General features: G+C 58.8%; 1 protein-coding gene across 5 annotated transcripts; it reads left to right on the top strand.

The window, feature by feature from the left end:
- Positions 1–1,000: 1,000 nt before the first annotated feature.
- SH3GLB2 (SH3 domain containing GRB2 like, endophilin B2) lies at positions 1,001–17,142 on the top strand. 5 transcript variants are annotated; one of them, XM_082695886.1, is made up of 12 exons: positions 1,019–1,204; positions 5,935–6,076; positions 6,896–7,024; positions 10,379–10,512; positions 10,765–10,857; positions 12,904–12,966; positions 14,496–14,519; positions 14,987–15,076; positions 15,423–15,523; positions 15,785–15,799; positions 15,910–16,150; positions 16,451–17,142. In XM_082695886.1, exons 1-12 carry the CDS (start codon positions 1,142–1,144, stop codon positions 16,556–16,558), a joined length of 1,203 nt encoding a protein of 400 aa, XP_082552012.1. In that variant the 5' UTR covers positions 1,019–1,141; the 3' UTR covers positions 16,559–17,142. The 5 variants fall into 5 exon arrangements, with proteins under 5 accessions (XP_082552013.1, XP_082552012.1, XP_082552016.1 ...); XM_082695890.1 differs by lacking the exon at positions 15,785–15,799 and adding an exon at positions 13,942–14,091 and having other exon boundaries at positions 1,026–1,204; XM_082695887.1 differs by lacking the exon at positions 15,785–15,799 and having other exon boundaries at positions 1,001–1,204.
- Positions 17,143–17,347: the final 205 nt, after the last annotated feature.

Raw genomic sequence — 17,347 nt, 5'->3', positions numbered from 1 at the left:
AGTACTGTGAATGCTTTTTAAAATATGAGTCGCCTGGGTGGCTCAATGGGTTAAAGCTTGTGCCTTCGGCTCAGGTCATGATCCCAGTGTCCTGGGATCCAGTCCCACATCGGGCTCTCTGCTCAGTGGGGAGCTTGCTTCCTCCTCTCTCTCTGTGTGCCTCTCTACCTACTTGTGATCTCTGTCTGTCAAATAAATAAATAAAATATATTTTTTTAAAAAAGCTGTGCATGCTGTCGGCTGCTGGCACACTTTAAAAAATATTTATTTATTTATTTATTTATTTATTTATTTAGGGAAAGAGAGAGAACGAGCAGGCGGAGGGTAGAGGGAGAGGAAGAGGGAGAGAAGCAGACTCCCGTTGACCTGAACTGAAATCAAGAGTCAGACATTTAACCGACGGAGCCACCCGGGCGCCCCTGAATCTTTTCTTTTTTCAAACAGTGTTCAATATGAGTTATTGGATGAGTGAACATATAAGGATAATTGATATATGCCTGTTGAAGATGATAGGGCTGGATGCTGACTCAATGAATGATATAGACCACCATAGATGGACATTGATAAATAAATGAATGATCAGTATAGATCAATAAAAGCACGTGGTGGTGGTGGTGGTGGTGGTGGTGGTGGTGGTCTGCCCAGAGAGACCCAGGGCAAAAGAGGCAGACAAATAGGAAGACAGAAGGCCTAGTAGATGAGTGGGGTGCAAATGGTCTAAGGTACACGAAGAGGCACAAATGGGCAAGGGGCTGTGGGACAAGGAATGGAGAGAGGCCCCGAGGTGGCAGACGGAGGCCTCAGGGCAAAGTAGCGGGTCTTCGCAAGACCCTGCAACCTCTGGTCCCCCGGGGTCTCTAAGACTCCTCCCCGGCCGCCCCGCCCCGCCCCGCCCCGCCCGCTTTGGCTAGCTCCTCCCACGTGCCCCTCCCTGCACGCTCTGGCTGGCTCCTCCCCCGATGCCCGCGCCCCGCCCTGCGCGCTCGGGTGAGCTCGGCGGCGGCGGCGGCTGCGGGCTGGCGAGCGGGCACGCAGAGGGAGGGCGCACCGGCAGCAGGTGGGCGGGGTACGGGCCGGCGGCGGCGGGCCGGGGGCTGCCAGGCTGCGCTCGGGCTGAGCGCTGCCGGCCGTGCGTCGCGCCATGGACTTCAACATGAAGAAGCTGGCGTCGGACGCGGGCATCTTTTTCACCCGGGCGGTGCAGGTGAGGCCGTGCGCCCTGGGCCTCGCGGCCTGGATGTGGGGCGGGCCGGGAGCACCCCTGCGGGAGAGCCGGGGGGGTGGCGCAGGAGAAGCCCCTGGAGGCTGCCGCGCCCTCCCGGCTGCGGGACACCCTGGCCCTCACATCCCCTACGGCGGCGCTGCCCAGAAGAAAGAGCCCGGGGCGGCCGGCCACTCTGGCCGCACACTCAGCATAACCCGGGCCCGGGGACTGAGCCGGGCCGCGGCCCCGTTACCTGGGGGGAAGTATCGGGGCCCACGGTTTCTGCAGGCTGGGTTACCCCGCTGCCGTAGCTCCCGCCCCAGGAGGGAGAGAGCACTGGGAGGCCCCAGCCTCCCCGCCCTTGCCCAGCAGTGACTCTGGCAGTCGTCCGGAGGCCTGAGCCCCAGGCCCAAGGACCATGCACCTGCCACGACCCCTTCTCTGAGCCTCAGTCTCTGCACCCGTGCAATGGGCTGGTGGTACTGATTCCGTCAGGTCCCCTGTACACGCTTGGATAGTCAGTCCGGAAGCCAGGAGGGCTGGGATTATTTCCTTTCTGCTCCACGGGAGGCCTGTTTCCTCTTATTTCTCCAAGCCTGGAGGATGGGGAAAGGGCTGAGTTCTGGCTGGGTGCCCTCCTTGGACAGCTGTCCAGGCTGATGGTGCCGGAATCGGAACAAGTCCTATCCACATTCTGGGCCCGGGAGAGAAACTGAGGCATCTTAATGTAACGGTGAAGACCTGGAGGCAGCTATGGGCATGGATGCTCCCTGTTGTGACCTTGAGGAAGGGGCTTCATCGCTTGGCCTCAGTTGTTCAATCTGAAAAATGGGATTAGCAATCCCTCCCTCCCAGGAAGCTTGTGAGGAGAGCTGGGTACTCTGCATGTATATGCTCCATAAAGATAAAGCTGTGGGGCGTCTGGGTGGCTCAGTCAGTAAAGCATCTGCCTTCGGCTCAGGCCGTGATCCCAGGGTGCTGGGATCGGGCCCCATGTTGGAGTCCCTGCTTAGCAGGGAGGCTGCTTCCCCCTCTCCTTCTGCCCCCCCCCCACTCATGCTTTTTTTCTCTCTCTCTCTCAAATAAAAAAAAAAAAATCTTAAAAAAAATAAAGGCACGAATACTAGTAGTGTTAACGTAGTTAGTATGGCATGTGACCTTGGGCAAGTCACTTTTCCCTCTCCTGTCAATCGGGTGTGACACCCGGTCTGCCTCCAGAGGTGGCTGCAGACTTGGGGCTTGGCCTGTCGCAGTGCTCTGGGAGCCAGTCCTATTGTTTGTCCTTGCTGTTGTCTGGAGAAGCCCAGCCCCAGACAGTCTCTGGGAAACCCATGTGCTCATGTTTACTAGAAAGCACCATGTCCCGTGTCCCGTTGAGGATTAGTGCCCCAGTGAGTACTTGCTGCCTGGTATTTCAAGCCCCGCAAGGTGATCCCAGCCCTAGTGGGTTTCCTAGGACCCTGGAGCCCCTTGGCTGTCCTCAGTTCATCTGGAAGATGGGAACCCTCCCAGTGTCGGTATGGCAACCGCTCTATCTCCCACATCTGGGAGAACCTGATCTGCCAGTTTCCTGCTATTGTGGGGTGCTGGCACCTGACCTAGCCAGGGCCTGCAGAGCCTGGGGTGTGCGGAAGCTTGAGCTCTTGTGGCCTCCCTTCTCTTGGTCGGGGCAGGCCCAGTGGGTCACCCGTACTGGAGTGGGAGCCAGCGCCCAGGCTCCAGACTCTGGGGTGGGGGAGGGAGCTGGGAGCTTTATAAATAGAGGCTTTCTCTGGCTCTGCACGCCCACCCCCTGCTGCTGCCATTGTGCAGGGAGCAGCCTTGGACTCTGCAGACATCAGCCCCTGAAGCATGGGTCCCTTCCTCTTGGTAGTGATGGGGCAGGGTGACAGGCCAGAGGAGAGAAGTCTTGAAATATCACCTGCGTAGGACCCTTGGGACCTGCTGAGGCCAGGCTGCCTGGAGATAGGCGTCAGTAGGGATGGGAGGGAGTTCTTCATTCTCAGTGTGTGGGCAGCTTCTCTGCCTAGGGGCCACCATGCCAGGCCCCAGGACATACTGGGTAAGCCGTCAGCCCCTCTGCATACCAGGGACACCTTTTAGAGCCTTGCCCCATCGCCATCCAGTAGGGAGCCTGGTGATGGGGATCCCTTTTGCATGGGTGATTCTGGGATTCTAGGTCCCTGAACGGTGCCTTGAAAGTGAGGGTGAGTTTGTGAAGTTGGTCCAGGGGCTGGGAAATGCCCAGCTAAGGGCACCGAGGTAGGAAAACCTAGGGCATATTGAGTATGATGCCAGCGTAGGTGCGAGTGGGCCGTGGAAGCCACAGTACCAAGGCTGTTAGTAGTAACTGCCGTAATAGTAAGAGTAGTGGCAGAACTAGTAGTAGTAAAGGCCGTGAGGAGGCAGTAGCTCTGTCATCGTCTGAGCCGGGCAGGCAGCACTGGACATGGGATGGAGGTCCGGAAAGCCCCGTAGGATACTGAACTTGGGTGGACCTGGGGTGTGAGGGATGGCTGCCCCGAGGCTCCGTTAACCTTGCACATTCGGGGCGCCTGGGTGGCTCAGTGGGTTAAGCCGCTGCCTTCGCTCAGGTCATGATCTCAGGGTCCTGGGATCGAGTCCCGCATCGGGCGCTCTGCTCAGCAGGAAGCCTGCTTCCTCCTCTCTCTCTCTCTGCCTGCCTCTCTGCCTACTTGTGATTTCTCTCTGTCAAATAAATAAATATAATCTTTAAAAAAAAAAAAAAACCTTGCACATTCGGGTGACATAACCACCTAAAGTAGGGTGCCTGGTCCTGCTGGGGTACGGGGGTTCCTAGGTAGCTCGGAGGAGGAACATGAAGAAGCCCTTCTGTCCGTGCTCATGATGAGAGCAGCTAAGGCTGGTTAGGTCGGTGCTGTGTGTTTCCAAATCTTCTGTGAGATAGGTCCTGTTATCCCCCTTTGCCAGGGCAGAGGAGCCCCTGGCGAAGACCAGAGAGGTGGCTTTGCCTCTCTAAGCCTTGATTTCCTTATCTGGAAAATGGAGCTAAGGCTACCCCTAAGGGGCTGGGAGAGGTGAGGCCTGCTCGGGGGCCTGGCTCTGGGAGGCCCCAGTCTAGGGAATGTGAGAAGGCCCAGGAGTAGGGAGAGGCGGGAGGAAGCGGGGAGCAGCTGCTTCCCAGGTCGGGAGCCACAGGCTGTTAGCCTGGCCCACCCGGGTCAGGCCTACAGTGAGAAACCCAAGCCCTGTTGCATAATGGATGGCTGCCCAGTGACGCTGCCCAGTGACTCTCCGTGGCTGCCGCCCCCTCCCTGCAGCTGGGCTGGAGCTGTTGTTGGCCTCTGGATGATTGATCGACGCCAAGCCATCTGGGAAGGGCCTCCAGACTCCCAGCCCAGAGTGACCCTGACTTGAGCACAGTCTGCCCCTTGCTTAGCCTCAGTGGCATCATCTGTGACATGGGAAACTTGACTCAACTGTCCTGGAGGCTCTCGGAGACGTCAATGGGTCACTGGTGTCAAATGCTTATAGCCCAGGGTTGGAGCACCCCGCGGTCAGCAGTGCTGCTGCGTTATTACTGATCTTTCTCCTGCAGGTCTATGCCCTTTTGCTATTTGACTACGACCTTGAACAGGCTCTTTCTACCAGAGCCTTCTGGATCAGAGGGGCCAGGACTTGGGCCAGTATCAGGTTGTTCTCGCGTGGCCTGCACAACCTCTGCCGGCTCTGACTGCTTGGACATCCCGGTTCTTGCCTGGCCTTGGGGCGGGGCTGCCAAGCTTTCTAGGCCTTGTGCGTGCCCAGCAGTTGGCTCTGAGGGGCTAGTGGTGTTCCCTGTCCACTGCACCAGGCGACCAGAGGCCAGCCATGTGGCTGTCCCATGCCCACACACTCCCTTTCCTTCCCGCTGCCTCGCCATCAGCTCTTTGCAGCAGTGGCACCGACTCCCTGCCAGACTTGGGCCTTCATGTCTTACCCAGACCTTTCTTTTTTTAATTATTTTATTATTTTATTTTAAGTAGACTCCACACTCCACGTGGGGCTCAAACTCATGACCCTGAGCCCCCTCAGGCGCCCTTTACCCACATCTTTCTCATTTCATCCTATTTCAGCTATGAGGGAGCTGGTATTTTTTATTATTCTCATTTTTCAGCTCAGGAAACTGACGCCAGGGAGGCAAAGCCACTTGCCCAAGGTCCCACTGCTCATCAGTGCAGACCTGAGACTCAAATCAGGTCCCTCTGACTCTGAGAGCTGGGTTCTTCCCACTCACTCCCCTGGCACCCCCTCCCCACTGGCTCCCAGTCCCCCAAGGAGCCTGTAATCACCCCAGACTTTGCTCTGTGCTCTGCACCTGTGTTACCAGGTGCTCAGGGAATAAAAGTCAAGCTAGGAGGACCCTTAGAACTAGGCCCTCAATGACTCCTTATCCCCCTAAGTAATAAGCTAGATTTTTGTACAAATGTGCATTTTTGGGGGGGTCTCTAGCTTTCTGGGTTTCCAAAAGAAGCCGTGATCCCCAACCTTTGGTCCAGTGTAATTTTACAGAGAGGCAAATTGAAGCACAGAGCAGGGTTATAACTTGGTCAGGGTCACAGAGCAGGTTAGGGGCAAAGCCAGTTCCTTGACCTTGGGCTTGGTTCTCGTTGGGTGAGTGGGGAGGAGGTATAGAAGCGTGGGGCAGGGGCAGTCTTTGCTTCCCCGCTGCCAAGCCCTCCCCATCCCTCAACGCTACCCCCCCACAGTTCACAGAGGAGAAATTCGGCCAGGCTGAGAGGACTGAGCTGGATGCACACTTTGAAAACCTTCTTGCCCGGGCAGACAGCACCAAGAACTGGACGGAGAAAATCCTACGGCAGACGGAGGTGCTGCTGCAACCCAACCCCAGTGAGTGGGCGCCGGTCCTGGGCGAGGGGCTAGAGGCCACTGGCAGGAGGCCTGGGCCGCAGGTGCGACTGGGTGGCACACGGGATTTGGATCAGGTTACTGAGGCTTCTGAGGCCTGCTTAGGGCGAGGCGAGCAGTTAAAGAGCCCAGCAGAGAGTGATGGGCTCCAGGATGCGCTCTCTGGGGCAGCAGGAGGTTTAAGAGTTTTGCAAAGGAGTTGGAGAAATGCTTGAGACTAAAACACGCTTGGGAAGAGGCAGGGAAAGCATGAGCTCAGTCTGTTGAGAGGCTGGCGGGGCCTAGAGATGGAGAAGGGCTTGCCCCGAGTCACACTGCAGCGAGCGTGAGCAGGGAGCACACAGAAGCCTCGGGCAGGAGAACCTGGGGGGTGGGGCGGGCTGTCTTGGGGTCGTGAAGCTATCTGCCTCCAAGTCTCCTGTATAAGTGGGTGTCCCTGGAGCTTTCTGGAGCCAGCGCCGGACGACTGTCCATGTGTGTATTAGGTTCTGTAAATCCATATCAGATGGAGGGAGAAGTGAGTGAGCCTTTACTTTGGGCCCGTCACCCCCAGCCGTGTGACCTGGGTAGGCATTTCATGTCTCCGAGCTGTGGCTTCCTCCTCTCTGGAGTGAGGGGTCCTCTGGGGTTGAGTGCTGGTTTCACTAGGTTGAAATGGGCTCCAAAGAGAGAGTAATCTGCCTGTTACCAGGCCAGGCACCCCCATGGGGGGCCCTGGTCTGGGTCTGCTTCTGTCCCCATGGCTGCCATCCTTGGGTTGTACTGAAGAGCCCCGTGGCTTTGGCTGCTGTCTCCCTGCAGGTGCCCGCGTGGAGGAGTTCCTGTATGAGAAGCTGGACAGGAAGGTGCCCTCGCGGGTCACCAACGGGGAGCTGCTGGCTCAGTACATGGCGGAGGCGGCCAGTGAGCTGGGGCCCACGACTCCCTATGGTGAGCCAAGCCCCCAGCCAGGGTCCGGGGTCACAGTCTCTTGCTCTCGAATTTTCCTCCATCTCTCTCTTCCTTCCTTTCTTGCTTTGTGTTTGTGAAGTACACAAATATCTCCTTGTCAACATTCATGAAATGGATGAATGAAAGTGCAGAAAATGAAAAAAAATTGAAATAAATGAAAATAAACAAGTGAGGGGCGCCTGGGTGGCTCAGTGGGTTAAAGCCTCTGCCTTCAGCTCAGGTCATGATCCCAGGGTCCTGGGATCCAGCCCCGCATCGGGCTCTCTGCTCAGCGGGGAGCCTGCTTCCCTTCCTCTCTCTCTCTCTGCCTGCCTCTCTGCCTACCTGTGATCTCTGTCTGTCAAATAAATAAATAAAATCTTCAATAAATAAATAAATAAACAAATAAACAAGTGAAAAAAATTCATTTGCCTTGCAAACACCTCAGTCAGTGCAGATGAAAACAGAGTGAGAAACGGAAGTCTCTCTTACCCAGTTCCGGTTTCTGTGCCTTTCTTAATGGGATCGTACTGTGCGTACCCTTCTGCGACCTGATTTTTCATCTGGGTATTGTGTTAGCTACCTTCTCCCGGTGGCACATACTTTTTTTTTTTTTTAAATTTTTAATGTTTTACAGAGATATAATTTACATGCCATAAAATGCACCTGTCTTAAGTATATAATTCCGTGCTTTTTCGTAAATTTACAGAGTTGTGCAAACATCCCCCCCAAGCCTATTTAAAGAACATATCTGTCCCCTGCACAAAAGGCCATGTCTGCTTAGAGTCAGTCCCTAGTCCAGTCCCCCCGCTGCTAACTACTCATGCACATTCGTGTGCCTATAAATGTGCTTTTTCTGAACCTCTCATATAAATGGAATCACATGTTGTGTTGGGTGGTTTTTAAGATTTTGTTTATTTGAGAGCGAGAGAGAGCACATATGCATTCATGAGGAGCAGAGGGAGAGGGAGGGGGAGTGTGTCCCACGCAGGCTCTGCATGGAGCCGGATGTGGGGCTCGATCCTGTGACCCCAGATCATGACCCAAGCTGAAAGCAAGAGTTGATTGCCTGAATGACTGAGCAGCCCAGGCCCCCCACGGTGTGCTGTGTTTTGCATCCGGCTCCTTTGAGCGTAGCATCTCTGACGTTTATTTGTGCCATAATGTGTTTTAGGATTTCATTCCTTGTTATTGCAGGATAGTAAGTGTCCCGTTGTATGGCTAGACATTTGGGTTGTGTCCTTCCGAGCGTTTGCACAAAGAACTTTGTGAGGGCATGTGTTTTCCCTTCTCCAGGATATGCACCTAGGAATGGACTTGCTAGGTCACACGGTAAACTTAAGTTTAGCTTTTTAGGAAATTACCAAACTGTCTCCCGAAGTGGCTGTGGGATTTTGTATTTCCACCAGCAGGATGGTGGTTAATTTCCGTATATTTGGATTTTCCAAGTTTCCTTCTATTGTTGATTTCTAATTGATTTTGCTGTGATCAGAGAGCATTTTCTGTATGATTTTAACCTTTTACGTTTATGAAGATTTGCTTATAGCCTAGTATATGGTCTGTCCTGGAGAGTGTTGTTCACTGGAGATCATATGCTGTGTTGCTGTGGAGTGGGGTAGAGACAACAGGCCAAATTGGGTGACAGGGTTGTTCTAGTCTCTGTGGGCTTGCAGATTTTGTCTGGTCCTTTGCATTACCGAGAAGTACTGAAGTCTCCCACTATTTCTGTTTCTGGCTTCAGATCGTCAGTGTTTACTTCATATGTTTTCGGAGCTCTGTTGTGAGGTCTGTGTATTTACTATTGTTATATCTTCCTGACGAATTGACTTATATCATTCTAAAATGCTGTTGTCTCTGGTCATGTTCACAGTAAAGTCCATTTTATCCGACAGCAATTCACGCACTCCTGTTCTTTTAGGAGGACAGTTCACATGGTATACCTTTCTCTGTTCTATTTTCAACCTATTTATGTCTTTAAATCCAAAGTCTTTTGTAGACAGTACATACTTGGATTTTTTTTTTTAAGATTTTACTTATTTATTTGACGGAGAGAGGGAACACAAGCCACGGAGAGGGAGGGGGAGAAGCAGGATTCTTACCGAGCAGGGAGCCCGATGCAGGGCTGGATCCCAGGACCCTGGGATCATGAACTGAGCCGAAGGCAGACGCTTAACCGACTGAGCCACCCAGGCGCCCCTGTATTTGGATTTTTTCTTAAAAATCCACTCTATCTTCACTCTTTGATTGGAATGTTTAATCCATTTGTATTTAACATAATTATTGATGTAGTTGGATGTACATATGCTATTTTATTACATTTTCAATAAACGAGATTACCGTCTTGTTTCCAGATCTCCTGTTAAATTTCTGGCAGAGCTCTTCCAACCAGTATTCCTTATTCAAGTCAGCTGTGACGTTGGTCTTCCTCAATTATTTGCCGTTGAGATCACTGCTGTTTCCAGCAGGGTCCCCTGGATTATTCTGTGCTCCCACCCAAATCAAGTCAGCCCCAATACCACTGCCTTCCCCTGCGGCCCATCCCCCACCCCTATCCGCTGCCCACCTGCGGACTTGCCCCGCCCAGGCAGAGCTACAACAACCGCAGAGCCGCAGAGCCGAAGAGCTGACCATGACCATGCCAGCCGCCCTCGACACCCCCACCCCCACCCCGCCGCCTGCCCCGCCCCAGGCTGGGAAGCCACGGGTTCCCATCTTGTTCCTACCAAGGTCCAGTAGTTCTTGAGTAAATATTCTCAGTTTCTTTGCATTTGGTCAATTTCCAGAGTCCAGAAACATTTGCTTTTTCTTTTTCTTTTTCTTTTTTTTTTTTTTAAGATTTTATTTATTTATTTGACAGAGAGAAATCACAAGTAGATGGAGAGGCAGGCAGAGAGAGAGAGAGGGAAGCAGGTTCCCTGCTGAGCAGAGAGCCCGATGCGGGACTCGATCCCAGGACCCCGAGATCATGACCTGAGTCGAAAGCAGCGGCTTAACCCACTGAGCCACCCAGGCTCCCCCAGAAACATTTGCTTTTGACAGCGATACCCATTTTTACTGTTGCTTTTTGGGAACAAGATTGGTTGAGGTGCCTTCTGTGTTCTGGAAGTCTCCCCCCCCACCGCCCCCCTCATCTTTGTCACACCGTGTCCTAGTCCGCGTTTGGGACGTCCCGCTATTTACGTCAGTCTCCTGTCGACAGACACGCAGGTCGCCCCACAGGCTTCCAGGCCAGCCGCTCCGCACTGAGCCCGCAGTGCTCGCGCCTCCACGGCCTGCCTCTCCCTGGGCGCTCCCTTAGGGTCCGAGCAGCCCGAGCCCGAGCCTCTTCCTCACCCTTAAACTCCATTTAATCAGGGAAGACACTCATCAAGGTGGCAGAAGCTGAAAAGCGCCTGGGAGCCGCCGAGAGGGATTTCATCCACACGGCCTCCATCAACTTCCTCACGCCTCTGCGCAACTTCCTGGAAGGGGACTGGAAGACCATTTCGGTGAGAGGACTGGGGCCCCCGCTTCCTGGTCACTGCTGTCCTCCTCCGCGGGGCCGCCGAGACAGGCTCTCCTCCCATCCCGGGAGCCCGGCACTCCCAGGGCTCCCCAGATGTGGCTCTTGTGGACCGAATGACACAGTGGGTGACCTCTCCCTGTCGGGGCCTCGGTTTCCCTGTATGGCCCTGACGGCCCGCTGGGCCAGTCCTGCCGCAGCCCAGGCTCTCACTCTGCCCCGCTCCCCCTCCCCGCAGAAGGAGAGGCGTCTCCTGCAAAACCGGCGTCTGGACTTGGATGCCTGCAAAGCGCGGCTGAAGAAGGCCAAGGCTGCAGAGGCCAAAGCCACGGTAGGTGTCCCTGCTGGTGTCCCGCCCCACCACCCCCAGCTCTGTTCGGAGCCAAGGGAGGGTGAAGGGACCTGACGCTTGGCATGACCTTTCTTCCCTTTCCCTGCCTGGAGAGGCTTGGCTGGGGGGCGCTGGTCCTGGCTGACCCCTTCAGGTCATGCCTCGCTGCCCCTCCCCCGCGGGAACCCTGGCCACCCAGAGCTCTGGGTCCCAGGGCAGACATTGATGGAGTGGCCTGACCAGCAGTGCCCCGACCCAGGCTCAGGGCACGCCACAGCCTCCCCAGACAGACAACCGACTGGAGTTTTTCGCATGGCCCTGCCCTGTCCTTCCTGAATGCTCGGCTCTGTCCCCCGGCTCTGCCCGGGCATGGCTCCCCCTTACTAACTACCCCACCCGCTGCTCCAGCGCTGGTCCCAGGGTGCCCTGATGGTGGGAACCCTGGAGCTGGACCGTGCACCTGCTTAGGGACGTGACCGAGGGCCCTTTCAGGTAATCCCGTGGCCCTGGGTCAGGACTTCCCTCTACTCTCAGCCCACTGAGGCCCGCTCGGCCTGGCCAGGCCAGCCGATGGAGTGTGGCACAGTTTGCCCAGGGCTTAGGCCAGGGTGGGGAGAGCAGGCCTGAGGGGGAGCACGCTCTCAGCATGTCAGGCTGCTTGGCAGTGTGGGGGCCTAGAGGCCACCTCACACCCAGGAACCAGGTCGAGGGCAGGCCGGGGGTACCGTCCCCTGTGTCTTCCCAGACTCGCAGCTGACCCAAATGCTCCTTGCGTCCCTCTCCCACAGTGTGGCCACTGGGGACCATGGAGTCTTGGCCTGTGCCACCTCTGGTGAGAGCCAAGGGCAGGGTCTCAGCACACCCGGGTGTGTGGGGTCCAGATCGGAGGCAGGGGCTCAGCCACTGGAGTCTTGCTGTGGTTGGGTGAGATGACCCAAGGCTACAGGGCTGACCTCTTGAAGTCAGCTGGACAGGATAGTCCCCTTGGAGTACCTCGGCCAGAACCGGCTTCTCCTCCACCAGGCAGGCCAGGGGAGCCTTTCCTTAGTCACCAGAGCGGCACGACCTCCTCTCCAGTTGTCTGGCCCAGACAGCCTCAAGCCCTTGAATTAGGCCCCGCGCCCTCTGCAGAGAGGCCCAGGGCAACCCAGGCGCAGCAAGCGCCCCAGAGGACCGCAGCCCGGCGGGTCACCCCTGCCCTCCCGCGTAGACCCAGGCACACGGGCAGAGCAGGACTCCTTCCGGACGGCAGGGTCGTCTGCCCACCTGCCTGCCACCCACCTCGGGGGGCCTGCTCCCGCCTGCGCTGTGGACTCACTAACCTCTTTGTTTTTGTTCCTTTCCGTTCTGCTTTGGGTAACTTGGCTCAGTGTGAGGGAGATGTGAGTATACCTTTCCTGCGTGCTGTGCTGCTTCTGGTTTGCCCGGCCCAGCCTCGGGCCCAGGGGCCTGGCCGGCCCAGGGGACGTCCTGGGCGTTTTGCAAGCAGCTGGTCTCCCCACCAGAGCCTCTGCCGTGCATAGCCTCTGGTTTAGAGAGACGCCAGGCACTGGAGCCTGTGAGTCAGCTTTTTGCAAACGTGGAAAGCCTGTCACCCTGTCCATCCATGCGTCCATCCGTCCACCTTGTTGTGGGGGAGGGGCCTGGTCCTGTGTGGAGATTCTGGGATGGAGAAAGCTGGGGTTGGGGGTGATTGGTCTGGAGAGCTGTGGCTCTAACCGGAATATCTGAGCCAGGCTCGGGTCTGGGGAGGAGGGGGGCCAGGCCCAGTCTGCGACTCACCTGAAGGCTCCCTGGCATCTGCTTTCCTGGGCTCCCAGCGTGACCACCCACCTGGTCTTTGTCTGACTCTCCATGTCCCCAAGCCCACCTTGTGTCCAGGAGGTTGGAGTGGGGAAAAGGGTCCATGTGGTATGTGTCTACAGCCTCCTGTCCCTTGGGCCGGGGCTCCTGGCCTCCCCCGACAACCCCACCCCGTGGGAGATGCTGGGGCAGCGCCTGGCCCGGGATGACCCCCCTCCCCTCCGTGACCTCTGTTCCCGCCAGACGGTGCCTGACTTTCAGGAGACTAGACCGCGTAATTACATTCTCTCGGCCAGCGCCTCCGCGGTAAGCGCCCCACCCCGGCCGCCCGGCCTCTCTCTGCCCTGGCACCAGGGGACTGCGTGGCACCAGGAACACAGGGCGCATCCCCCGAGCCAGGAAGGCACCAGCCCTGCTCCTGGCCGCCTGCCTGTGCCCTGCACGTGATCACGGGCCTCCCTCCTCTCTGGGCCACGCTGGAGCTTGGGGCCAGGTCAGCCGCCCCAGACAGCGTGGGGACAGCGCAGGCCCCATCTTCTGGGACCCAAAGGTCTGCCCCCCATCCCCCATCAAGGGCACTGCCCCCCAGTCCACGTGGGGCTTGAGGACCCCACAGCTGGACGAGGGGGGCACTCTTCATCCAGCCACCTCTCTGGCACACCTGCCCAGCATCCTGGCAGCGAGGAGGGGCCCCGAGCCCGAGCAGGGAGGGTGGGGACCGGTGGGCTGGGGGCAGGCGTGTCCGGGGGCCCAGGGCAGCCATGGGGGCTGAAGACTCCGAGTGCCGTGGGTTCTTTTCTCCTGTGTTGTTCCTGGGTATTCACCGTTCAGTGTGGGACACGGGCCAGTCACACCTGCCCCATCGTACCCGCCCCCACCACGGCTGTGCCTTCTCTGCCTTCTTCTCTGACCTTCCGTTTCCATCCGGGGGTGGCACGCACTTGCTCGGGCCGTCAGGCTCTCCGCCCCGTCATAGCATGTTGCCGTGTGCGTGTGTGTCTGTGCCCTCAGGCGGCGGCCGGGCCCTCGTCCCTCGGGGCGGCAACGCCGGAGCACTCCAGCAGCCCCTCTCTCTGCGTGTCCTCCGGCCATGCGCGCAGAGGTCACTCCCCACGTTTTGGTTTTCTAAATGGCACCGTGGTGGGACATCTCGGGACACAGGGCTGGCCCCGCTCCGCTTTCAGTCCCTCAGGTCGCCATCTTAGGACAGACTTCCCGCGCTGGGCAGGAGAAATGGGTCTCCTAAGTCGTGGCGGGGGGAGGGGGGTCTTTCTTCTTTAGACTCTGGATGACACTTCCTGCCCCCCTTCTTGGGCCGAGTGGAAGGAGGAATATCCCGGAGGGTGGAGACCGCCCTGTTTTTTTCTTTTGCCATTGAACCCCAGTGTGACTCGGGCACGAGGCTGCCTTTCTCTGCCGAAGGACAGAAAGGTTCAGTGACTGGCCTAGGGTCACACGGCCCTGCGTCCCAGCCCACCAGCCTTAGCTAATTGTCAGGGTGGGATGGGGGACACTGGGTCTCCTATCAGGGCCCGGGGGCTTCTGCTGTAGGAGAAACCCAAGCAGGACTTCCCAGCTGGCTGTCCCCTACCTCCCCTGCATGCGGCATGTTGGGCTGGATGTGGTGGATAGCGACGCTGCTCACACCAGGCGCGCCCCAGCCTCAGCTCCTGGTTGGGTTCGGGGGAGTGAGGAAGGGTATGGGGGGGCGCGGGGGGGTCTTGGGGAGCTGGGGCAGGGCGCGGGCTCTGGGGTTCAGCAGTCCTCACCCCACTCCCCCACTGACCGGTGCCCCCTCCCTCCCCTGCTGCCCGGTCCTGTTGTGGTCTCCGAAGCTCTGGAACGATGAGGTGGACAAGGTGAGTCTGGACTCGGGAGGCTGGCCGCGGGTGGGGGGCCGCGGGTGGGGTAGGGTAGGGGTCAGATTGGTTTCCGGTTCTGGGCTCTGCCGCTGTCGGGGGTATTACTTGCTCTCTCTGGGCACATTGCCCCCACAATTCCTCTGAGCACACAGGGGAATGGCGCTGTCAGATGGCTAGGGACAGTGTCACAGCAAGGTTGTGTCAGGGCACCCAGGGGTCGGTCCGTCTTTGGCTGCTTGCAATGGACTGGGTCCAGAGGGGTGCCAGCAAGGGGGCAGGGCTCCAGGCCTGAAGTCAGGGGTGAGAAGTGCACTCCTGCCACCAAGATCTCTGTCCGCGTCCCCAGGGGGATGTGTCCTCTGCACCCAGAGTAGGAGAGGAGGCTGCTCCAGGGCGGACCACAGATGGGAGGGAAGGTGGGGCCACTGTTGCTGTCAGCCACCGTCCCACTCTGCCTTTCCCAGGCCGAGCAGGAGCTCCGAGTGGCCCAGACGGAGTTTGACCGGCAGGCGGAAGTGACCCGACTCCTGCTGGAGGGGATCAGCAGCACTCACGTGAGTCCCGCCCTGTGCTGCCCCAACGTCGTCCACCATCTTCCTGGCCCCGCCCCGGGCCCCCCACTGAACTCCTCCACAAGGAGGCAGACCATGAACTTGGATCTCAGAAGCAGGTGGCGAGGGGCAGTGCTTGAGCCCAGGGTCCTCAGGGTGGAACTTCAGCTTTGGTCCAAGTGCCAAAGGCTGGGCAGCCCTCCCTGCCCTCCAGGGAGCCGGTGGCTTGGGGCCAAGGACGGAGTGCTAAAGGCCGGGGTCTGCGGTCAGGCAGGAGACAGGGAGCGTCTGGTCGGCCAGGCCGCCTCCCAAGCCAGCACCGCTCTCCCCGCACCGCCCCCCTCCGCAGGTGAATCATCTTCGCTGCCTCCATGAGTTTGTGGAGTCCCAGACAACTTACTACGCACAGTGCTACCGCCACATGCTGGACTTACAGAAGCAGCTGGGCAGGTGCCCGCCGGGGTCCCCCGGCTCCCAGGCCCCCCAAGCAGCCCATCCCCTTCTCCCCCTGGGGCAAAGACCTTCTCCCCAGGCTCAGCAAGCCCCCAGACTCGCAGGGCGGGTTAGAGGGCCCCTGACCAAGCCCTCTGTCGGGGCATCACAGGCCTGTGTGGGTGACAGGGAGGTGGCTGGCCTGGGCGGGAGGATGGCAGGGACAGGGAGGTGCGGCTCACGATTCCCCTCGCCTTGCTTTTCCCTTCATGCTGCCAGCTCCCAGGGAGCCATGTAAGTAGCTGGGGTCCCCTTGCCTCTGTGGCAGTGGGCCCAGGTGTTTGGCGGAACACGTGGGACTCCCACGGGGACACAGCTCCCAGCTGAGATGTCACCCTCTCCAGATTCCCAGGCACCTTTGTGGGCACCACGGAGCCCGCCTCCCCGCCCCTCAGCAGCACCTCGCCCACCACCGCTGCAGCCACTATGCCCGTGGGCCCCTCTGTGGCTGGCCTGGCCCCTCCAGGAGAGGCCGCTCTCCGCCTAGAGGAGGTGACCCCCCCCGCCAGCGGGACCCGGAAGGCCCGGGTCCTCTACGACTACGAGGCGGCCGACAGCAGCGAGCTGGCCCTGCTGGCTGATGAGGTGGGTCTGGTGCCGCGAGGTTGGTGGCCAAGGCCGGGCTCAGGAGCGCCAGGGAACGGGAATGGGGACCCCCCCCCCACTGCCTTCAAGTATCTGAGGGACCCTGGGGGGCGGCAGGGGCTGGGGGTGAGTGGAGGCAGCTGCAGCCCTGAGGAAGCGGTCTCTACCCGGAGCGGGTGAGGAGGCAGACGCCCGCCTCTGGAGGTGCAGATGCCCGGGTCTCATGGGGCCCTGACAGCCCTGTCCCCATGCTGTCCTGCCCCGGCTGGGCTGTGACCACCCCTCTGCCCTCCTCTTCAGCTCATCACCGTCTACAGCCTGCCCGGCATGGACCCAGACTGGCTCATCGGCGAGCGAGGCAACAAGAAGGGCAAGGTCCCGGTCACCTACTTGGAACTGCTCAGCTAAGCCGGCCCCCTCCAGGCCCCTGCCCACCCTGGCCTGGGCGGGAGAGGACAGGAGGCAGCCCTGCCACTTGTCTGCTGGTGACTCAGCTGCTCAGGGTGGGGAGACTGGCCCCATTCTGTCCGTGGTCAGCCGGTGGTCCAGCTGTGAGGGGGGCCCCTCCCCCAGCCCTGCTTCTGGAGCCCCCCACCCCGCCTGCAATCCCCCGAGCACCCCGGTTCCCCAGCCCTCCTGGCTCCGCCTAAGGAGGATGGAGGGACTGGCCGCAGTGCTGCCCTAGGCACCCTGACCCCGCGGGAAGCCTGGGGTGTGCCCTTGGCCAGAGAGCACCTGCCTTTTGGTTGCCAAAAGCAACAAGATGGGGGGGACAGGCAGGTGTGCAGCAGGGCTGGGGCCCAGGTGGCAGAGGGGCGCCGGGCGGAGTGGCGTCTCCCAGGTGCTGCCCGCCCCTCCCGCGCGGACCGCTCACGCCGAGTTCTGTGGCTCAGCCTGCACTTCTCCACACTCACTTTTTAACGGATCTTTTTACTCTGCCTGTCTGCTTGCTCTCTAGCCAGTGACAAATAATAAACTGTCCTTCACATGCATGTCGCCTCGGCTCCTGTCGGGCTGTGGGCCCCCCGGGGCTGGCCCTGAGGGTGGGCAAGGGAAACCTCCGAAGGGCAGCTTCCTGCTCCCTCCTTCCCGGGCCGCCCTTCCTCCCGCAGGATGCGCGTGGCTCGGGGGGCGGCCCTGTTCCTGCACATGAGGCTGCGGAAACCTTTTGTGCCTAAGAGAAACTTGCCTAGATGC

This window comes from Mustela nivalis, assembly GCF_964662115.1.
Source record: "Mustela nivalis genome assembly, chromosome: 13".
Lineage (NCBI taxonomy): Eukaryota > Metazoa > Chordata > Mammalia > Carnivora > Mustelidae > Mustela > Mustela nivalis.
This window is presented reverse-complemented; position numbering and strand designations above follow the sequence as displayed.